Source organism: Peromyscus leucopus, chromosome 23 (genome assembly GCF_004664715.2).
Source record: "Peromyscus leucopus breed LL Stock chromosome 23, UCI_PerLeu_2.1, whole genome shotgun sequence".
NCBI lineage: Eukaryota > Metazoa > Chordata > Mammalia > Rodentia > Cricetidae > Peromyscus > Peromyscus leucopus.
In genome coordinates, this window is record NC_051082.1 from 45431020 (window position 1) to 45454240 (window position 23221).

General features: G+C 45.9%; 1 protein-coding gene and 1 non-coding gene across 2 annotated transcripts in view; both read left to right on the forward strand.

Annotated features, from left to right (window-relative positions):
• The first annotated feature begins 4358 nt into the window (after window positions 1-4358).
• LOC114707583 (transformation/transcription domain associated protein) overlaps window positions 4359-23221 on the forward strand; it is a 97475-nt gene continuing 78612 nt past the window's right edge. Inside the window, exons 1-11 of the mRNA XM_037198542.1 lie at window positions 4359-4686; window positions 7724-7884; window positions 8280-8329; window positions 13595-13705; window positions 15342-15446; window positions 17541-17624; window positions 19597-19653; window positions 19835-19960; window positions 21580-21657; window positions 21834-21922; window positions 23006-23102. Coding sequence (XP_037054437.1) covers window positions 7785-7884; window positions 8280-8329; window positions 13595-13705; window positions 15342-15446; window positions 17541-17624; window positions 19597-19653; window positions 19835-19960; window positions 21580-21657; window positions 21834-21922; window positions 23006-23102 — 897 coding nt within the window. The 5' untranslated portion in view covers window positions 4359-4686; window positions 7724-7784. The remainder of the gene's footprint in view (window positions 4687-7723; window positions 7885-8279; window positions 8330-13594; window positions 13706-15341; window positions 15447-17540; window positions 17625-19596; window positions 19654-19834; window positions 19961-21579; window positions 21658-21833; window positions 21923-23005; window positions 23103-23221) is intronic.
• Window positions 10752-10884, forward strand: LOC114707587. The gene has a single exon (XR_003736674.1). It is a non-coding gene; the product is annotated as a small nucleolar RNA SNORA70 (small nucleolar RNA).

A 23221-nucleotide genomic window follows, 5' to 3' on the forward strand; every position in this document is an offset into this window, starting at 1 on the left:
CTACCACACACTGTCCTCCATTGGAAATGTTGCAGAAGGAAATGAGGACCAGTGGATGGATGGTATGGCTCTAAATCCTTCGGTAAGTTGGAGGGGTCAAATGGAATTTAGAATGCTGGATTTGTTTCATTTATCATGGCTCCAGGCCTGCATCTCCACTCTGCTAGGGCAGTTCGACCTGTCAGACCCCAGGACACCAAAGTCATCCTGTTGAAACCGACCAGAGATCTTGAGAGGACAAGCCACGGAATAATGATTCAATATAGTGTGTGTTTGGGGGGGGGGGGAACCACAGCTCATGGTTCAGCCTCAACCTGTACTCAAGGCCTGTGAATGAGGTACCCAAGCAGAGAGGGGAGCATGGCGTCTTAGTCGTTTTTTCAAAAGGTCAGGCTCACACTGGATGTGGTGGCATGTCTAGCACTGAGGAAGCTGAGGCAGAAGGATTGAGAATTGAAGGCCACATACTGGATACTCTCTAAACTAGGAGAGTGTAATGCTGCAGAGATGAGTCGGCCATGAAGAGTTCTTACTGCTCTTCTAGAGGACCCGAGTTTGGTTACCAACACCCATGCTGAGTGGCTCACAACCAGTTGCAACTCCAGCTCCAAGAGACCCAACACCTTTCCTGGCCTCCACTGACATCTGCACTTATACGGCATCTGTGTGTATGTGCATATCAGGGCGGGTTCCTGAAGAGGCCAGAAGAGGGTGTCAGAGCCCTCAGGCTGGAGTTTCACAGTTGTTTGTAAGCCACTCAGCTCAGTGCGAATGTCGGGGACTGAATTCAGGACCTCTGCAAGAGCAGCAAATGGCCCTAACCACTGTGCCATCTCCGCAGGGGGTTATCGCGGGTATTTGTTATAGTGATGAAAAGCTGAGCAACAAAACACCCGTTGCAGTCTCTGCATCGCATCACCTCTGAGCCTCCTGCCTTTATGTCGCATTAACCTTTTTTCAGTGTTCTGTGATTTATTTTAATTTTATATATACAAGCATTCTGCCCTCATATATTCCTGGGTACCACTTGTGTGCCTAGTGCCCACGGAGGACAGAAGAAGGCATTGGAGCCCTGGAACTGGAGTTACAGACAGTTGTAAGCTGCCACGTGTGTGCTGGGAATCGAACCTGAGTCCTCTGCTACAATCCTACCTAATTCCCAGCGTGGTGAACCAATGACTTTAATTGTGTTTATTTACAGAGCAAAGTGAGGGATTGTTTACAGGAGTGTGGATGACCCCAAAACTATGGCATCACTGCAATGTTCCACTCCCATTATTGATGATGACCTCATGGGACCTGCATTATGGAATCCCTCTGTCAGTCAACCTTCTACTCTTTGTTTGTTGTTTGTTTTATTTTTCCAAGATGGGGGTTTTCCTATGTAGCCCTGGCTGTCTTGGAACTCGCTCTGTAGACCAGGCTGGCCTCGAACTCACAGAGATCCTCCTGCCTCTCTCCCATGGGCTGGAATTAAAGGTGTGTGCTGCCACCCCCACCTGGCCAACCTTTCACTTTCTATACAATCAAAAATATAGATCCCAAGATCACTTGCTGTTGGGGGTGTACAGGAGAGAGGGTCTTGTGGCTCTCCCGCTCCTGTTTCTACTGAGGAGTGTCAGCAGCTGCATTCACATTACCGTAAACCTGGCTAGGTCCCCTTGTCCCTTTCTGATTGACATGGCTACTGGTCTCTGCAGTTTCTACCCCAAGGCAGCAATGGGGGAAACATATTATGCCCAGAGGGAAGTAACTGCCCTGCAGCACTTCACCTACAAAGTATTGAGATGACAGGCTAGAGCAAGTTTGGGATGAAATCCAGGGCTGCCTACGTGCTAGAGAGCCATTCTACCTCCTGAGTCCAATCCCAATCGGTGATGTTTCAGTTGAGCAAGACGCGGTGCCTCTGAGGGAAGAACATTCCAGAACGGCAGCTGAACTTCAAAGGACCTAAGAGAGGAACAGTGGATGTCAAGCACAGCAAGACCCCAGTAGCTGAAAGGTGATCTGCCAGGGTTGTGTGGCAGGCAGGCAGGCCCAGAACACCTTGATGGGCTGCAAAGTCTTTGTAGGTTTTAAGCAGAGGAGAGGCTTGATTTAATTTACCTAATAGGGATGATGTTGACCCTGTCTCTAACCTGGAATTCAGAAGACAAACAAGCAAAATCCTAACAAGGCGAGATTACCTTGGTAAAACTGTACCATTAAGGAAGAGAGGAGGTTTTGCCAATGTTAGAGCTAAAACCAATTATAGGTATGCATGATATGCAATTAAGCTGGAATTTATCGAAGATAGATTTGCTTTGTTTTTCCTTTTTTAAAAAAATTCATCTATTTATTTCACATCCCAGCTGCAGCCTCCCCCCCCATCCTCTCCTCCCTGTCCCTCACTCCCACCCCGACCCATCCTCTTCTGTCTCTACCCAGGAAAGGGCAGGTCTCCCATGAAGATCAATAAAACATGGCATATCAAGTTGCAGTAAGACTAATCACCTCATGTATTAAGGCTGGGCAAGGTGACCCAGTATGAGGAGTAGGGTCATAGAAGCCAGTAAAAAGAGTCAGAGACAGCCCCTGTTCCCACTGTTAGGAGTCCCATAAGAGGACCGGCTTCTTCCCTCCCTCCCTCCCTCCTTCCCATCCTTCCTTCCTTTCTTGACAGGCTCTCACTAGGTAGACCAGGCTGGCCTCAAATTCACAGAGATTGTCCTTCTCTGTCTCCCAAGAGCTGGGATTAAGAGTGTGTATCACCATGTCCGCTATGTTTTTCTTACGTAAATGTATGTTATTTGTTTATTATGACTGTGTGTGTACATGATGCCTGTATGTGTGAGCGTGTGAGGGCACCCTTGTGAAAGTCAGAGGACAACTTTGTGGAATCAGTTCTCTCCTTCCTTCACACGGTTCCAGAGTTCTAACTCAAACTCAGGTCCTGAGCTCTTTCATCCAGCACTTTCTACTCCAAGGCAGCAATGGGGTAAACATGATCTGCCCTGAGGGAAGTAACTGCCTTGCAACACTTCACCTACAAAGTATTGAGATGAAAGGCAAGAGCAAGTTTAGAATGAAACCCAGAGCTTCCTATGTACTGGATAAGCACTGTACCTTCTGAGCTACAACTCAGTGAGCAATCTACTCAGCAATCTCACCAACTCCTACCTGTTTTTTTTCTGTCTCCCAAATGATAGAAAACAACTCCCAGGGCACTGATTTAATGATCCCTGTTTTAAGCCCTTCTCAAACTTTGGACCTGTAAGTTTTGGAAGTGTCATGGCATAGACTTTATTTGTAAACAGACAATTTCCTACAGTGTGTGTGTGTGTGGGGGGGGATGTCATTAGAAACAATTTCCCACCTTGCCAGGGTTTCGGCTACAGCTAGTTTTTTTGTGGCAACAATAGACAAATACTGGAGCATGTTTTCAAAGGGCCGTCTTAACCCCAGGGTTATTTTTCGCAGGCACAGCAAGCTCTGTTTATTACCAAGTGCGAAAATGTATCAATTTGGGATCAGAACACAAAGACCCTGGTGGTTCAAGGTTTCAGAGTAGGAACAGGAAGTTGCAGTATGTAAATACAAGGAGCCTGGAGGTAGAATAACCGTCATTTGCGTGGTTCGTAAAAACTCAGTAACTAAGCCGGGCATTTTATCCCAGCACTCAAGGAGGCAGAGTCAGGCGGATCTCTGTGAGTTCGAGGCCAGCCTGGTCTACAGCGCGAGCTCCAGGACAGGCACCAAAACTACACAGAGAAACCCTGTCTTGAAAAACCAAAAAAAAAAAAAACCTTGGTAACTATAGTTACCGAGCTCTCTCTCCACTGTCAGTGGCTGTCACAGAACCCACTGGGTAGTGGAGAATTGATAGTTGTCCCTTGTAAAGCAAGGCCTCTTCATCAGCTTCTGCCGCCTCACTGGATATCACAGGATTCATCTTCCCCTTCCCTCCACTATGTTTCTTTATTGCTTTGGTCTGGCTTGAGGCCTGTCTAGTTCTAATTTGGTCTTGGATGGAGGACATCAGCTACAAGCAGGACAATTACGGTTGTCTCGGGGTGGCCTAGCTGCAGAACAAGCTAACAGGGTGGGTATCAATCTATCTGCAACATTCCCAAAAGCCTTCCTTGCCTCTTCCCGCTTGTACGAACTACAAAGATTCTCAAGCGGCTGAGAATATAGAACAGTAGCAGAGCCTCGGCCTGGTGTATGTGAGGCCCTAAGTTCAACACCCCGCATTGCAGGAAGAGGAAAAAAAGACACCTCAGGGAAGGGAAGTCCAGCCCTAAAGGCCACACACACACTCAGTCTAACTGCGGACCAACTGGATAGGTATTTCGGTTGTCCATCACCCTTCAGCCTGGCCCCTACGAGGTCAGGGACTCAGGGATCACGAATCTTGAAGCTGCAGCAGCCCACAGCCCCCGAGGCCTGGGTGTTCCGCAGCGAGGTCACCCCAAGGCGACGATTTAAAAGGACAGCTCGCCCACCCAGGCGGCAAACGCCCCTCCCTGCCCGGCCGCCCGCCCAGGCCGCACCCACTTGGGGGCGGTGCACCCAGGCTTAGTTCTCGGTGGGCGGACGCCGCGGCTTTAAGTAGGGGCGGGACTGAGCGCTGAGTAGCAGCGGCGTCGGCAGCGAGAGTTCTCGGACACTCGGGGCCGGATACGGGAGGCCAGCTGGCAAGCCCCGGTAAGCGCGGGGCAGGCGGGCGAACGACCCCGGGAGATGCACGCGCGGATGTGCGTGTCTCAGGTGTGGGGTAGAGGCCGGTGCAGCGCGACGGCTCCATAGAAGGGCGGAGGAGGCTGTCCCAACAGGACCGAGATCCTGAAGGCCCCCCACGGGAGCTCTATTTGGCTGGATCTGCCCCCACTGCAGTGTTTAGCCCTCCGCGGTGGTGCTCGGCTGCGCTGGAGCAAGACAGCGGGACGCGCAGCGCTAGCGGCCGCGGGGATTGGCCCTCGGCGCTCGCCGTAGCTCAGCGGCCTGCTTGGGGGGCGGTCGCTGAGAGTCCCGGGAAGGACCGGCGACAAAAGGAGGGAACCCGAAGGCCGTTTGCGACAGGAAGGGATTGCGTGAGGAGTCGCGGGGGCTGCGGCGCCCTACTAAAGCCATCCTGGCATCTGCGGGCCTCCACGCAGGCACCTGGCTCTCCGGGCCAGACGCTGAGAGTGAAGGTAGCGGTGGCTGCAGCGCCCCCTGGCGGCCTGGCGGCACGGTGTCCAGCCAGTCGAGCGTCGTGGGCGGGGCGGACCCGACGGAGGACAGCGGACTGTGGGGCCGTTTGCCTCTTCCTTACCTGGGTGGGGACTCCGTGGGGTCATGGGCATCCAGGCCTGAGCCTTCAGCCTCCGGGAAAGTTCAGAACTTCCTTCCGGAATCCGCAGGCGAAATAGGGTCTTCCCCTGATGTCAGGGTCTTAGCCCAGGGGAAAGCGAGGCCAGGCCGCTGGGAAGCCTGGGGGTGGTGGTGGTGGAAATGGCACATTTAATGAGTGGCATATAAAAAGGGGATTAAGTGTCGCAAAAGCCTGCGCAGATGCTGGGATTATAGCTCAGAGGATAGAAAGCCCGCCTGGCATACCAAAGACCCTGGATTCTATCCCCCAGCACCTCCTAAACCTGGGGTGGTGGTACACAGGCTTGTCTGGGGTGCGGGTGCTGAAGGATCAAGAATCAAGATCCCTACCTCAGCCAGCTCCTCCCACCCGAGTTTCACGACACCACCTCACAGCAGGAAAGTTAGATAAAAAGTTGGGCAGCACTGGGCCTTCTCTGTTCCTAAGAGAAGGCTGTGATCCTGAGTCTAGTCAGCAGGCCTTGGGTGTGAGGGCCTCCAGCTTATTTGGAGGACAGACTGTGATAGGGAAAGGCAAGAGCTTAGCCAAGTCACGGTAGCAAGGCTGACAGTATTCCTAGTTTTTCATTTTCTCCCTACAAACAGGGTCTATGATATTATGTAGGCCTTGCTGTTCTGGAACTCTCCGAGCGCTAGGATTAAAGGTGTACTCCCCCACGCTCAGCTATTATTATTTATTTTTAACATTCATGTATTTGTATGTGTATGTGTGTTGGGTATGTATGTGGAGATCAGAGGATGGCCGTGGGAGTCAGTCCTTCCAGCCTGTGGGGGCACAGGTATGAAGTCAGTTCTCCAGGCTTGGCAGCAGGCACCTTTACATTATGAGCTAGGGGTGGCAGCCTGTTTCCAACTCAGTGAGGTGCCCTTAAAGCATCCTTTGGGGCCAGTGAGATGGTTCTTTGGGTAAAAGTGTTTGCAGCCAAGCCGGATGACCTGAGTTCGATCCCTGAGACCTGCATGGTGGACAGAAGGAAGGGCCTTCCACAAGTTGTCCCCATGCTGCACACGCCTCCCTCAACCCCAATAAGTAAATATAATAAGAAGAGGACACATTCTTTGAGTGTGTTTTGTGCCTCAGCTGTAGATAAAATCCATAGCTTTCTGGGCACTTCACAGTCTTGGAGTAATGCTTAGGAAAATGGTTTACTTATTTACTTAATAATTTACGCAGTGTTGCCGATAAAACCCAGGACAAGGGCTCTCTACCACAGTGTGTGTATTTTCTTTTGAGAGAGGGTCTCATCATGGAGCCCTGGCTAGCTTGCAACTCACTATGTAGACCAGGCTGGCCCATCTCCTGCGTGCTGGAATTAAAAGCATTTGCCACCGTGCCCAGCTGTTTTTTTTTTTTTATATATATTTTTAAAAAGTGGCTTGGGAGGGGTGTTGAAGACAATAGTGTTTCATGAAGAGCTCAAATCATATAGAATTCACACTTCAGCATTCACGAATAGTTTTATTGGACACAGCTGTTGTCATTCATCTGTACATTTATAACTCCTTCCTGAACACGCAAGAACTGGGTCACTATGATAGACTTTGCATAGCTGCAAAGACTAAAAATATTAAGCCGGGCAGTGGTGGCGCACAAGCCTTTAATCCCAGCGCTCTGGAGGCAGAGCCAGGCGGATCTCTGAGTTCAAGGCCAGCCTGGACTACAATGCAAGATCCAGGACAGGCACCAAAACTACACAGAGAAACCCTGTCTCGAGAAACAAAACAAAACAAAAACAATTTACTGTCTAGCTCTCTGGCTTACACCCCCCCACACACACACACTTGGAGATAGTGTCTCATGTATCCCAGGCTCCTCTTTGGGCCTCTCAAGTGTAGGCATTACAAACTCTGCTTTATGTATTGCTGGGGGTCAAACCTAGGGCTTCATAAACATGTTAGGCAAACCCTATCTCCCTGAGCCCCATCCCTAGCTCTCCCTCTATTCTCTACAGCTCTTTATACAAGCTGCTGGCTTGGGGAAAGAAGGATGTATAATGGGAAAGAAAACCGTTCATGTTAAAAAACAATGTTTAAACAATGGATTTGGGTAAACTTTATATTGAAACGGTATGTCCCAAAACAATCAGAAACAACCTGTAGAGAACTGTATTATAATCTGGATTACTGCAAAATCATTTAGGGGAGGGGAAGTGAGATGGCTCAGCAGGTAAAAATTTCTAGCACAACCCCTGATGACCTGAGTTCGATTCCCTGGAAGTGCAATTCCTCTGACACATCTGTGGAGGCACAGGGGTCTCCCCCAGAGAAGAAATAAATGAATGGGATTTTAGAAGGTACTTGGTAAAATCTTTCACAGGTTATACGCCTGTGCCCTTGAAAGCTGCTAATTGGATGTTTCTTTTCACAGACTGGGTGAACCCATGGGCTTGGTATTTTAGTTTTGAGAAAGAAACAGACTCAGAAGAAAGATGGCATTTGTTGCAACCCAGGGGGCCACGGTGGTTGACCAAACCACTCTGATGAAGAAATACCTTCAGTTCGTGGCTGCTCTCACAGATGTAAATACACGTGAGTGATTCTTTTTGACACATAGGGATAGATAGCAACCTTAATGTTTGTCCTTGGTCTCCCCCTTTCTACCTTGTGGAGAAGCAAAGTGATGAACAACAGTGCTGGAGCCCCAGAGAGGCACGAGTGTGTGTGCGCGTGCCTGTGTGTGTGTGTGTGTATCCTTGTCCGTGCATGCACACGTGAGTCTGTGAGGATGGGTGTGTGTGACTGATGGTAGGGACCTAGCCATGTGCCATCTTCCAGGCTGTGACAGTCAAACTGATAAGATCTGATTGCTTCTCTTCAATTCTTAAATCCAGTGATTTTTTTTTTTTTTAAAGCCTCCTTAAGGCAGTTTCAATGACCTGATTGTTTTTTGGTTTTGTTTTGTTTTGTTTTTTTGCCATTTACAGCCGATGAAACCAAGTTGAAAATGATGCAGGAAGTTAGTGAAAACTTTGAGGTATGACTTTTCATGCTTTGCTTTTTTTTTAAATTATACTTATTTCATGTCTGTGTATTTGCCTGTACATGCCACAGTGCTACGTGCTGGTCACAGGACAGTCTAAGGGACTCTGTTCTTTCTTCCATCATGTGGGCCTAGGGATTGATGGCTCTGCAGTTTTCTTTGTTTTCTGTGCTTTCTCCTATTGTCACATCAATATATTTTTAAATGTGTTATTTATTATTATTGTTGTGTGTAAGATGTGTGTGGGGTGTGGGGGTGCACATGCCACCACAGTGTTTACATGGAGTGCTTCTCTCCTACCTTTACATGGGTTCTGGGTATCAAACTCAGGTGGTCAGGCTTGCCGATTTGGGTGACCCTTGGCCTGCCGAGTCATCTTGCCAGCTCTTTTGTCAGTCTTTCTAAAAGTTCTGTTTAGTCGTTGTTACTTGCTGTGGTGGGAGGGGGTACAGAAGCGCTGCAGCGTGCACGTGAAGGTCAGAGCACCACTTTGGGAATGGTTTCTCCTTCCGTCTTCACCGTTACATAGGCTCTGGGTATTGAACTCGGGGCTTCAGGCTCATGTGGCAAGCACTTCCACTACTGAGCCATCTCTCCAGCCCTGTCAGATCGTTTTAGTGTTACTGACTCAGAGGTCACTGATAACAAAGGCTAGCCCGTGATAGTGAGCTCCTGTAACTCCAGCAGTGGGAAAGCTGAAGCAGGAAAATTGGCAGTAATTATTCAATGCCAGCCTGAGCTATGTGTACAGCTCAGTGCCAGCCTGGGCTATAGTGTGAAAGTGTTTGGAAAGAAGTCTTTTTTTTTTCCTCCCTAAACATTTACTTAATTTGTATGTCTATGTGTTTGGGCACATACATGCCATGAGGTGCATGTAGAGCTCAGAGAACAACTTGCCTTCTACAGCATGGGTTCTTCCTTAGGCTTGGCAATAAGCGTCTTTACCCTCTGAGCCATTTACCATGCCCCATAGAATTGGTGCAACTGATGGTATTTCAAAACAGGAATTTGAAACTTTGTGCAGAATATTGCTCACCTTCCTGGTGGCAGTCTCAGTGTTGTGTTCAGGAATGCTGGCTCTGTTTTGGTTGCTGTGCTATGGCATTTTTACTTTTTAAAAGGGGGCTCTTTACATGTTTTCACTTGAATGCATTCAAGGTTATGTTGTGATTTGTTATGTTCAGGTGATTGCTTATCTGAGTTTCTTGTATTTGTACGATTTTATACTGTCCCACAGATCTCCTAGACTTTGTCTGCAATTGGTCTTTACACTGGAAAATACTGATTGATCTTAAAAACCACAACCACAGTGACAACAACAAAAAAGCTCTTTTATTTTATGTGTATCTGTATGAATGCCCAGGTGTGTGCATGTGCACAGCATACATGCAGTGCCTGTGGAGGCCAGAAGAAAGTGTCAGTCCCTGGAGTTAAGGTGCTTGTGAGAAGCCATGTAGGTGTAAGAAAGTCAGTCCAGGTCCCCTGCAAGAATAGTAAGCCCTCTTAATGGCTGAGTCGTCTCTCCTGCTCTTTCTTGGTCTATCTTTAGGGATTTGCCACCTCCAAACTTTTCATTTATTTTCAGTTTACTTTTCCATGTTTTTAAAGTCACTTTACTTTTAGTTCTAGGCTTTCCATTGTGTTCTTTAGATTTCATTTCTCTGCATATTCCCTATTTGTTTACACACTGTCTTTTTGGTTTCTTCTCTCTCTCTCTCTCTTTTTTTTTGTTTGTTTTTTTGTTTTTTGAGACTGGATTTCTCTGTGTAGCTTTGGAGCCTCTCCTGGAACTCACTCTGTAGCCAGGCTGGCCTCAAACTCACAGAGATCCGCCTGGCTCTGCCTCCCCAGTGCTGGGATTAAAGGCGTGCGCCACCGGCGGCGGCTTAGTTTCACTTTTTGAACAACCAGGCATTTAATGACTGGGATGCATTTTGGGAATTGTGTCATTTGGCAGTTTTGTTATTTGAGCAGCATTGAGTATCCTTACACAGACAGATGGGATAGGTCATTTAGGCAACATTAGCCTCTTAAAAAAATTACACTTGTACCCGTGTGTGCATGTGCAAGTAGATGCACAGGCGTGTTTGCCACGGCACATGTGTAGAGGCTAGAGGACAGCTTGAAGGAATTGGCTCTCTTACTGTGTGGTGCTGCTCAGTGGCTATAGTACCTTCTTTACCTGCTGGGCTGTCTCTCCAGCCTGCCTCTTAATATGATCAAAATGTAGTGAACACAAAATGTATGTGGCTGCTGCCAGTGTGTAAGACAGCAAACTGTTTGACAGTGGCATTTAAAGATTCATACATTCAAATAATGATGGATGTGATCATTATTTGATATGTGCCTGTGGTGTGTGCCCATTTATCCCAGTCGGGCAACATCATGAGACTCTGTCTCCAAAAATGGAAAAAGTCTGTAGCCAGGTGAGCAAACCCAAATTCCCTTCCTGGAGGGGACATGGAGTGTGAGGATTGCAGACAGCCACCTCCTTGGGAGTGTAGGCAGCCTGGTGCTCTGGGTTGCCCTGAGGGGCTTTCAAGGCAATTTTCTTGCAGATGTCATATCTCCAGTTTCAGTGCTTTCCCAGCCTTGGCTCCAGGAAGACGAAGCTATGCCTTTGGGAAGCCCCAGGGCACAGTGGCCAGAGTTCATGCTGGCCAGGTTATTCTGTTCATCACCAAACTGCAAAACAAGGAACATTTGAATGAGGCCTTGTGTAGAGTCAAGCTTTAGTCCTCTGACCAACAGAAGACCTATACCTCAAAGAAGTAGGCCTTCACCATGTTTAATGCAGGTGAGCTTGAAGATACAGTGGCTTGTCCCATAGCTGTTGGCTCAGATATATCCATGGTAGTTGCCTGGACAAATGGCAGGTACTGCATTTCTGAGGGCTTCCATTGTCCACACCCCACCAAATCATGTGTGGTAATGAATCTCACATCCAGTATGTCTTTCAAAGGAAAAGAAGCTAAAAAAGCATGGTGGAGTTAATACAGAGACCGTAATAAGGTTGTTTGCTCTTAATGTCATGTGCTGTGCTTTTATCTGAGAGGCAGTGCAGACTTGTTGACATCCCCCTGCCACAAAAACTGTGCATTGCCCTTGATGCTGTGATGCCTGTGACACCACCAGGTGATAGATAGGACTTTTTTTTTTTTTTTTTTTGGCTCCTTTAGGATTTTACAGGACCACTGTCATGTGTGGTTCATCGTTATGTGGTACCTATTGACTTTATAATGGCTGCTTTAAAAGTGTTATCTTTTTTGAGACAGTATCTCTTTCTGTAGCCCTGACTGGTCTATAACTCAGTATGGAGGGGACTGGCCTGAAACTCAGAGATCTGCTTGCCTCTGCCTCTCCAGTGCTGGGATTAAAGGGTTTTACCACCCTTGTGGCTAATACGTTAGTGTTTTAAAAAGATAATTTGTTTGATGTGTATGAGTGTTTCTTCCAAGTGAAGACCTAAATGATCCCCCTCTCCCCTTGAAACATTGTCTGGCTTTGTAGCAAAGAGTATCCTCTAACTCGTGGTCCTCCTGCCTCATCTTTGTGCTAGGTTACAGGCATGCACCACTATACTTTGCTGACTGGCTTTGAAGGTCAGCCTTGAATATTCAGTATTTTCCAGAGCATTGGCATTTTTTTCTTTGTTCAAATTTATTTATTTATTTACTTAATTACTTTTGTTCAAATTACATTTATGTGTGTACCTGGAGTTTGCATATGGAAGTCAGAGGATAATTTGCAGGAATGTTCTTTCGTATCACGTGGGTCCCGGGGATTGAACTTGGCTCATCTTGTGTCTTCAACCCACTGTACCATCTTGTCAACCCTAAATGCCTTATAAACTGATGTGTATATAGAATGGTGTGCCAGGTTGTATTCTGACCCTTGTGCACATTGTACAGTGTTTAGGTAGGTGAAACATGTCCTCTTTATGGAGAAAATATTCAGAATCCTTCTAGATCCTTTATTTTTATTATTATCATTTGCCTTTTTTTTTGGAGACAGAGCTATATGTAGCCCTGACTGTCCTGGAACTCACTCTGTAGACCAGGCTGGCCTCACATAGATATCCACCTGCCTCTGCCTCTGGAGTGCTGGAATGAAAGACTTAGCTCTTTCGGAGGTACACAATGTTGCTACTGACAGTCACCCACCCTGCAGACCAGAACTTGTTGCTTCCACTGATCAGCTTCCCTGTCTCCCTTCTGTAGTCTCTCCAGCCCAGATACCTTTTTTTTTTTTTTTTTTTTTTTTTTTGCTCAATTTGTATGAGGTCAGCCTTTAAGAGTCCTCATGAGTGAGGCTTAGAACTTACTTTTATGTGTGGCTCATTTCATTTAATGTAGTAATCGTGTGAGCTGTCTACTTTTTCCCAAAGGACAGGACAGGATCACATTTTTTTAATGGTTGTGTTTATATACCACATTTTCTTGAACCAATCAATTTAATGGACACTTCCTTTGCTCTGATTTCTTGACTCTTATGAATTGTGTTGTGCTGAACATGGGAGGAATGCAAGCAATTGTGTATGCTGGGAATCAATCACCCAGAACCTCAGGCCTGCTAGGCAAATGCTCTACCATTGAGTTGTGTATCTAACGTGGCATGTCCAGTGTGTGTGTGTGTGTGTGTGTGTGTGTGTGTGTGTGTGTGTGTGTTTTGTGTCTTTTTGTGTATCATGTGTATGTGGATACCTGTGAGTCCAGAAGAGGATGTTGAATCCCCTCGAGCTGGAGTTAAGGCAGATGTTATCTACCTGCCATGGGTGCTGGGAACCAAACTCAGGTACCAGAGGACAAAAAGGCCAAAAGCTTAACTTGTGAGCCATCTTTGCTACCCCTGCCATACCCAATTTTAACAGTAAATTGTAGTGCTTAATTCTCTTTATTAGATTTCAGATCTGAATTTCTTTAACAAGATATTATCTCAGAAGCATCTGAAAGCATTGGGAATTACTGTCAGGTCTGGAAATGCTTCGATGTCTCTGTGCTTAAGAGTGTTTACACCTTTGCAGAGGACCTGGCTTTGGTTCTACTTACAGTGGCTTCTAACTCCAGTTCCAGGGACCCAGTGCCTTCTTGTGGCCTCCTTGGAAACTTGGATGCACATAAAAACTCGTGTAGGTGTAAGCATAAATTTAAAAACAAACAGAAAACTTTGTTTGGTTTTCTTTTGAGATTGTTATATAAATTTAAAATGAAAATAAACACATAACTTAACCATGCTTTTCTTTTTTTAACTTCCAACTAGAATGTCACATCATCTCCTCAGTATTCTACATTTCTAGAACATATCATCCCTCGATTTCTTACATTTCTTCAAGATGGAGAAGTCCAGTTTCTTCAGGAGAAGCCAGCCCAGGTAATCTGTTCACAATAGCAGGGAAAGAAAAATGGCACACTGAGGATCAGATGCAAAAATGAATCAAAACAACGTAATCAAATCAAAGAATGCATGAGTCACCAAAGAATGAAAAGGTTTTGTCAGCAGGGTAACCGCTCAGGACCACTGTCTCTTGGGCTTTATCCTCTTTTCTGCAGGTTCAGTTATTTGCATCTGCCAACTAGGGATGTGTGTATTCAATTAGTTCAGTTGGGCACAAAAGAAGGCTGGTGAGATCACTCAGCAGGCAAAGGTGCTGGGGCCACCAAGCCTGAGGACCTGAGTTCAGTCTGGTGAGACTCACGTGAAGAAGGGAGGAACTTAACTCCTGAAGGTTGTCTTCTAGCTTCTACATGTGCCCACTTATAATAAATAAATCAACCAATTAAGTTTGGCTGGAGGGCTGACTCGGTGATTAAGAGTCTGTGTACTACTCTTACAGAGGGCCAGAGTTTGGTTCCTAGCACCCAGGCAAGATGGCTCAAAACTGCCTGTAACTCTAGAGCCAGCCAGACCTGATATCTCTGGCCTCCTGGATTACCTGCATATATATATGTATATGTATGAACAATTAAAAAAAATTAATTCTCTAGTTCCACATCACCTCCCAGTACCTCTAACCACATAAGCAAAGTAGACTCACTATGCCATTGTTTTCTCTCTATCAGCTTTTATTTCTTAAAGAATTTGAGAACAGTTGCTGTAATGCTGGTGAGGTTTGTTGATACCCTGGACCATTTTTAGGTTGTGCCAGTTCTGAGAGCTTGTGTGACTGGCCTCCTAGTTCTGAGCTGCTGTGCAGGTTCGTGGAGGCTTAGTATAGCGTGGCTGAAACACACCCTTGGGCTCATGGAAACAGGAAATGAGTGTGGGGGAGCCCTCATTTTAGTTATTTGTGTTCTCTGCTTTTTCTTTTCTCTTTTAAGGATTTAAAAAACATGTATGGGTGTTTTGCCTGCATGTATGTTTATATACCACAGACATGCCTGGGGCCTGTGGAGGCCAGATAGGGGTACTGTGTTCCCTAGAACTGGGGTTGCAGATGGTTGTGAGTCACTGTGTGGGTCCTGGGACTAGAACCCAGGTCCTCTAGAAGAGCAGCCAGTGTTCATAACCGCTAAGCAATCTCTAGCCCAAAATATGTATTTTATTATTAATTATATGTCTGTGTGTATGGGTGCATGAGCACATATGAATTCAGGGTCCCTTAGAAGTCAGAAGTGGGCATTGGGTCCTTTGGAGCTGGAGTTACAGGTGGTTGTGAGTCACCTAACGGGTGCTGGGAATAAACTCTTGTCCTCTGCAAGAGTAAGAAGTGCTCCTAACCACTGAGTTCTCTTTCCTCTTAAGAGTCCGTGTTTGCTCTTTGGTTTCATTTTACTCTGTTCTCAGTTGTATCTTGTGCTTGAAGTACTGGTGAGGTTGTAAAAAGCACAATGGAGTTAATTTGTTATGTAGTCGTGGAGCTTCTGAAGATGATCTGCACACATAGTGTGGGGCACGTGTGAACCATTTGCAGGTCTGTTTCTAAGGTCAGGTCCCTCTTAGATGGCGGTTGCTGGTGATGTGTGTGTGAGGTTAAACAGTGAGTTTTACATGTGTGTTTCCTTGCCAGCAACTCCGGAAGCTAGTACTTGAAATCCTTCATAGGATCCCGACCAATGAGCATCTTCGTCCTCATACGAAAAACGTTCTGTCTGTGATGTTTCGATTTTTAGAGGTAATCTTTGCTGCAAATTATTCTAATAACCATGTTGAAAACATTTCATACGGTAAATCCAGTAGTCATAGTCCACGCCTCACTAAAGATCTGATTAAATGAGTGACATTTTTCTTAGTGTCTCTTTTTTTCCAGTTTTTGTCTAATTCAGAAAGAAAGACTACTTAATTGAATTGAAGACTTTTTTTTTTTTTTTAAAGAGAGGGTCTCACAGTGTAACCCAGGCAGACCTGGAACTCTCTATGTAGACCAAGTTGGTCTTGAATTAAGAGATTCACCAGCCTATGCCTCCTGAGTGCTGGGATTGAAAGTGTATGCCAATACACCTGCCCTTCTTTTTTTTTGGAGCTGAGGACCGAACCCAGGGCCTTGGGCTTGCTAGGCAAGCGCTCTACCACTAAGCTAAATCCCCAAGCCCTTGCCCTTTCTTTTTTTTGAGACAAGGTTTCACTATGTAACCCTGGCCTGCCAGGAATTTACACCAGGTTGGCCTGTCTCTGCCTCCCAAGTGGTTGGGATTAAAGGCATGGGCCACCATGTACAGAAAGACCTGGGATTCCTAGGTGAATGTTTTTTGTTAATCTTTTTTGCTTTCTCTTGTCTAGAATCCCTTTGGGCCTTGGGCCTTGAGAAGATAAGCTTCCTTAGGAGACAGTCTGGGGTTCTTATCTCAGCTCTGCCATTCATAGCTGACCACATTGGCCACATTGCATAAGATTTCTGAGGCTCGGTGACCTCCAGGGTAGAATGTGTCTGGTCGCTCCCTCACCTGGTCCAGTCCATGGTGGTTGCTCAGTAGCTGATTATTTTTTCTTGGTCTTTTGGCAACATGGGTTGAGCACCCCTTACCCCAAATACTTGGGAATGGGTGTTTGGAATTTTTATTTTATTTTGAGTTTCGGAATAGGGTATTTTAGGGCTATAGTCTGAACCTGAATGTGAAGTTTGTCAGAATATCATTGGCACCTTCTACAGATAGCTCAAAAGTAATTTTACGAAATATTTTTTCTTTTCTTTTTTCTTAATATAAATATATTTTATAAATGTAAACTTAATGAGTCAGCTTTTCGGTCATGATAATTCAAAAATTACTGTTACAGCATCTGCGTGTTTTGATTAAAACCATTATGTGAAGTCAGGCTTAGTTTTCCTAGTTGTGTTATCTTGTCTGGTGCTCAAAAAGTTTAGGATTTTAGAGCAGTTCAGGTTTTGGTTTTTGGATCAGGTATGTGCAACCTGTATTTCCAAGTAGTGAACCACTTTGGTTGTTTGTTTCAGATAGGATATCATTTAACCATTAAAGCGTCAATTCAGGCTTGTGGTGGTGCACCTCTCTATTAGCTTTGGAAGAGAGAGGCTGACTGCTGTCAGTGAGTTTGAGCTAGCCTGGTCTACATAGTGAGTTCCAAGCTAGCCAGGGCTACACAGTAAGGCCCTGTTTCAAACAAAACAAAGTTAATTCAGGACTGGGGGTACAGCTCAGCTGGCAGAGTGCTTCATAGCATGCACGACACCCTGGGGGTCCATCCTTAGTACCACAAACCAAGCTAGGTGAAGCACACCTGCTATCTCAGCACTCAGGAGTTCAAGGTCATCCTTAGACATGTAGTGAGTTCAGGCCAGGCCTAGCATTCATGAGACCCTGTATCAAAAGGGTAGAAGAGGCAGTAATTCATGGCATGACTTACCTTTGTCCTATACGCTAGGTCACCTGTCCCAGAGTTCCTCTAACACGTTGGGATGCTCTTCAGATGGTCCATCAAGACCATGGCTCTTTCTGTCTAGGACCTCTGTATCTTGGAACTGTGTTTATCAGCAAATCAAATGCAAGCTGATTGATTCAGGAAGAGAAACATGCAGAAAATGCCTAGACTGTTTTTTGTTTTTTGAGAGGGTCTTACTATATAGTCTTGGTTTTCCTGGAACTCACTGTGTAGATCAGGCTAGCCCTAAACTTAAAGAGCTCTGCTTGCCTCTGCCTCCCAAGTGCTAGGATTAAAGATGTGTACTACTATGCCCATCAACAATTTGTCTTAATCTTGAGATTAAAATGTCTTCAGAAATATAACTTGATTTTTTTGTTGTTATTTAAAGACTGAAAATGAAGAAAATGTTCTTATTTGCCTAAGAATAATTATTGAGCTGCACAAACAGTTCAGGCCACCAATCACGCAAGAAGTAAGTTATTACATTTATTTATTTATTTATTTATTTATTTCTCTCTCTCTCTCTCTCTCTCTCTCTCTCTCTCTCTCTCTCTCTCTGTGTGTGTGTGTGTGTGCGTGGTGTGTGTGTGTGTGTGTGTGTGTGTGTGTGTGTGTGTGTACATATGTGACATGGCACATGCTTGGTATTTAGAGGTCAACTTGGGGTAGTTGGTTCTCTCCTTCTATTATATAGGTCCCAGAAATCAAATTCAGATTGTTAGGCTTGGTGGCAAGCACCTTTACCTTCTGAGCCATCTTGCTGACCCTTACCCTTATTTGAGCTGACTGGTCTTTTCCCTTACATGAGCTGGCTGACCTTTTCCCTTATATGAGCTCACTGGTCTTTTCCCTTATATGAGCACATGGCCTTTTCCCTTATTTGAATTGACTGAACAAGTACTGTGTAGAAAATAGAGCCTTAGTTGGGAGATTTTGTATTCCTCTACTCTCCCCTGCTCCTTCCTGTCTTGTGCAGAGTTATATGAGGGCATTTTCATAAAGTACATAACACACTCTGAGCATATTCCTGCTCTATACTCCACTACCTTCCCTCTTTTTAGAGCTGTCTTTATAATTTCTCTTTGTGCAAATGCACAAATATCTCCCTGAATTTTCTCAGTAGTTAGAGTGCAGTACCTGACCAGGGTGGTGGGTCAGCCCAAGCTCTTGTGTGATGGACTGGAAGTTCTAGCCATTTTCTTTTGAGTAAGGATTAAGGGGATTCTGAAGTTGGAGCTGGGTTTGCATCTCAGCTCTCCAGCCCCAGTAGCAGAGCGATGCTGGGTAAGTTGTAGCTCTTGGGAGCCAAGTTCTTTACCCTATAATTGACATGTGTGCAGGTGTCCATGGAGGACAGAAGAGGATGTCACATCCATTGAAGATAGATTTATGGGTGATTGTAAGCCACCCAGTATGGGTGCTGGGAACTGAACCTCATGTTCTTTGAGAGCAGGAACTGCTTTGAACCCCTGAGCCACCTCTCTAGCCTTGATTTTCTTTTTATGATCATAATTCTGGGCATTTAAAGTCTTTTCCATTTTTTCATTGTTTTTTGTTTTTTGAGACAGGGTTGGCTGTCCTGTAGACCAGGCTGGCCTTGAACTCACAGAGATTCTACCTCTGCCTCCTGAGTGCCATCACCATCCAGTTCAAATTTTCTTTTTAATGGCTATTGCCAAATATTCTTTGTTTATTGATCAGGCTATTTAATTAACTAGGTTGGCAGAAGCAGGACTCCTGAGTCAGAGTACCGTTCTAGCGCTTCACATGTGTCCCCAGGCTGGTTCTGGGAAGCCTGGTTGGTGTGATTCCCTTTGTGGTATAAGAGTCTCTACTCTTGCACCATTTCAAACATGTGTATTTATTAATTTTATTTTTAAAATATGTGTGTGCTCTGATGGATGTTTATCGTGTATGTGGTTGCCATCTAAGATAAGAAAAGGGTGCTGGATCTCCCAGAACTGGAGTTACAGTAGGCAGCTGTGAGCTGCCAGATACATGGATGCTGGGAACCCATTCTGGTTCCTCCGAGAACAGCCAACCCTCAGCTCACTGTTTTCTGAAGAACATGTAATGGTCGTTCCTTAGCGCTCATCCCTTGACTGTTTCTGACAGAGAAAACTCGTTTCCATTCATCAGTGTCTTTTGGTCTTATTTTTCTTCTGCCTCTTTCTTTTGTTTTTTGTTTGTTTATATCCATTGCCCATTTGTATCTTGCTTGATAATTCCTTACCTTTTAATGTCAATTAAAAAAGATATTTGTGGGGTGGGGAAGGCGAGTGTGCCTAGGCACATGTGTGGAGGTCAGAGGACGACACCTCAGGCATGTCTTCAGGATTCAGTGAGGTGTCGGCCTTGAACAGCAAGCTCCTTTACCCCTAAGCCTGCACTGCCCTGCAAGTATGATCTTAAAATGAAGTGCTTGTTGTTTTGTTTTGTTTTAGATTCATCACTTTTTGGATTTTGTGAAACAGATTTACAAGGAGCTTCCCAAAGTAGTGGTATGTTTTTGTTAAAGTTTGAATTTATTGCTTATCTTCATTTATTTACCACCTGTCCCGAAGGGAGTTTGGATCGTTTTAGTTTGAAGAAGTGACTGAGGTGGGGTTTCTGTGTTTAGGATGGGGAATACTAAAGACCACATGACACACTGTTTGCCATTTCTGTCTTCTTTCTGTGCAGAACCGCTACTTTGAGAATCCTCAGGGGATCCCTGAGAACACAGTGCCTCCACCAGAAATGGTTGGTATGATCACGACAATTGCCGTGAAGGTCAATCCTGAGCGGGAGGACAGCGAGACCAGGACGGTGGGTGTTCCTCCCCTCCTGCTAACAGCTGTGTCTCGTGTTTTGTGTTCTCTCTCCAAATCCATGACGTCTCTATTTGGTAGAGGGGGAAATGAGATAACTTAGACCATTTGGTTTTCTCATTTCTCTTTCCTTAAACCTGGAGGCACAAGGAGGTCCTGCCACCTTGGCCACCCATGATATCTGGCCGTAAAGACCAGCCCACCGAGGAAACCGGGGTCTCTTGCTGGCAAGAGCAGCAGGCTAGGCATGGGGGCCGAGAGATTCTGATCTGTTAGAAGTCCTTTGAAGCTATAGGTAAAATTGAAGTCCCCTGGGCCAGAGGACCTGGATGGGCCCCAGCCCCACTCTGGTTTCCTGACTCTAAAACTTGGTGAACCTTCCCTTTAGCCTTGTTTTTCCTGTTTTTATCTGGAAATCTGTGTCTCGGGCTTTGCAGAGGTAATGTGAGTGTCGTCGGTCACGTAGGAGAGATGTGGTGACCTTTTGCCGTGACTCATTTTTGGGGCCGAGTTAAGAATGTTGTACTGGGACTAGGGGCCTGTGTCTATTGGAAGAATGCTTGCCCGCATGCAGGAAGGCCCTGGGCTCTGTCCTCAGCGTTGGGTCAACTGAGCATGTTGGTACATGTCTGCAGTCCTAGAACTAGGGAGGTGTGGCTCAGTTGAAGGCCCTCCTCAGCTGCATAGCGAGTTGGATGCCAGCTTGGGCTACATGTGACAGCCCAAAGGAGGCATTTTAGCACTTGTGCTTATACTGAGACAAGGCCTCAGCTTGTGCTGAGGAGAACCAAACTGAATTTTAAGCAAAGCTCAGTCCATTGCTCGCTGGTAGTGTGCATGCAGCTGCCCTTCTTCATGTTTTAAGAGTCCTTAATAAGCTCATTCAGCTCTCCTGGATTTACTATAAGCATTTTTTTCTGCATGTAAATTTTGTTAAAACCTGTAGGCTAAATTGGACTCTTGAAGTTTTTCTTGTGTGTTTAAGTCAGATAGTGGCTTAAAGAGCTGGGTGTGTTGCTGGGCTGGATGGCACACACCTTTATTGCTGGCTCTTGGGAGGCAGAGGCAGGGGAATCTCTGAGTTTGAGGCCAGCCTAGTCTACATTACGAAACTCTGTCTCAAAAACAGACTGAATGTGGTGGTACATGACTGAGGCAGGAGGATTGCTGTGAGTTACAAGTTCACCTTGGCTAAGCAGTAAATTCAGTCAAGGCCAGCCTGGGTTACACAGTGAGACTCTTTCAAAAACCAGACAGCTGGGCCTGGTGTTGCATGCGCACAATTCCAGCACTTCGGATGCAGAGGCAGGAGGATCACTATAAGTTTGAGGTCAGCCAAGAGTATGTAGGGAGACCTTGTCTCCAAACCAGGCTTCCTACTCTCACAGAAATACCCAACTCCCCAACCCCCCAGATTTCTTAGGTGATTTGATCTGTTTGGATTTCCCCGCAAGATTTGGCCTTCTGTGAAGTAACACTTGTATGTACTTAGTTTGGGCCCTCCACAGACACTGGCAAGGATGTGTCAGGGTGTCGGCTCAGTGTCCCCTAGTGGGACTGGCTAGACTTGTAGGTACCACAGAGCTGATGGTTGCCTTTCCTCTCTACATCGCACAGCATTCCATCATTCCACGAGGATCACTTTCACTGAAAGTCCTGGCCGAACTGCCCATCATCGTTGTACTAATGTACCAGGTATGTGTACCCCTTTCATGTGAAAGTCCGTGTCTGATTTCCTTCAGTGACTAAGATGTACATGAAGCCCACATGCTCGTGGATGCAGTGCATGCATCCTGCTGTCTCTGTGGTGTGCCAGATCATTCTGTGGTAGACGACTGTAAAAGCCCTGCACTCCACTGTTTGCCTTTCAGCTGTACAAACTGAACATCCACAGTGTCGTTGCTGAGTTTGTGCCCTTGATCATGAATACCATCGCAATCCAGGTCTCTGCACAAGCCAGGTAAGCAATCCTCAGACCGAGATGAAGCTGACACCACGGTGCTTTTTCCAACTATTAATTGCCATTGCCCCCATTCTTGAGATGTGAGAGTTGTGAGTGTTAACAATGGGCTGAAACCAAGTGCATTTGGGCTTATTTTAAACTCGTATTGGAGTAGTGGTGGCCATGATTGTTTTATCCATTCTGTGTGTCTGTGGATGTGAGTGTGTGCATGCCCATGTCACAGCATGTGCTGTGGAGGTCAGAAGACAACTTGCAGAAGTCAGGTCTCTCCTTCCACCTTGGGAGTCCCAGGGATTGAACTCAGGTTGTCAGTCTTGGCAGCAGGAGCCTTTAGCTGCTGAGCCATGTCACAGGCCTCTTAGTTGAAAAGATGCTCTAGTAGGTTGTTTTCTCTCTTAGAAGTTCCTTCCCCAGGGTCACTAGGCATTGCTTGTTCTGACTGTCCTTGAGAAAACTGACAGTGGGCTTGACCTCCAGGGCTCCCTGCTCGGGAGGACCAGGCCCACTGGATCCATCCTTGTGTTAAACCAAATAGCATTCCTTAAGGACATCCTCTCTTGACATGCAGCCCCTCTGACTGTGAAGTACTTGAGGAGCATCTGAGGAGTGACCCTCTCCAGCCATCCCCAGAGTTTGTATTAAGCACACAGGTGCCCTGAGGGATGCAGGTCATGCAGCATGGGTGATAGGAAATCCATATTAGTTAGGAGTGCTATGGTATGGCATTTTTCTTTTATTTTTAAAAATTCTGTGTATGTGTGCGTATGTGCACATGAGTACAATACCCATGGAGGCCAGAAGAGGGCATCAGATCCCCCTGGAGCTATAGTTTCAGGAGCTTATGAGCTGTCCAACATGATGTTGGAAATGAAACCTGGGTTCTTTGTAAACAGCAAGTGCTCTTAACCACTGAGCCTTTCATGTGATTTGAAACTGCATAAAAGTAGATGCATTTATGTGCAGTGGTGCTTTTGGTCTGTATGGAAATGAGGGAACTTCAAGGCTTAGTAGTTGCTCTAGGTGCTTAATTCCAAGTCACCTAAAGGACTGATGTGGGACTTGTATTCACTTCCTGCCCAGGCAACATAAGCTGTACAACAAGGAGCTGTATGCTGACTTCATCGCAGCTCAGATCAAAACATTGTCCTTTTTAGCCTATATCATCAGAATTTACCAGGTAAGTTTCTAGACTTGGTTTGCTTTTATTCTTGTGCGCATGCACTTTGAGTAGGTGTGTATTTGTATGTGATGTATGTGTGTATATGTGTATATAAATGAATGCACATGTGTGCAGGT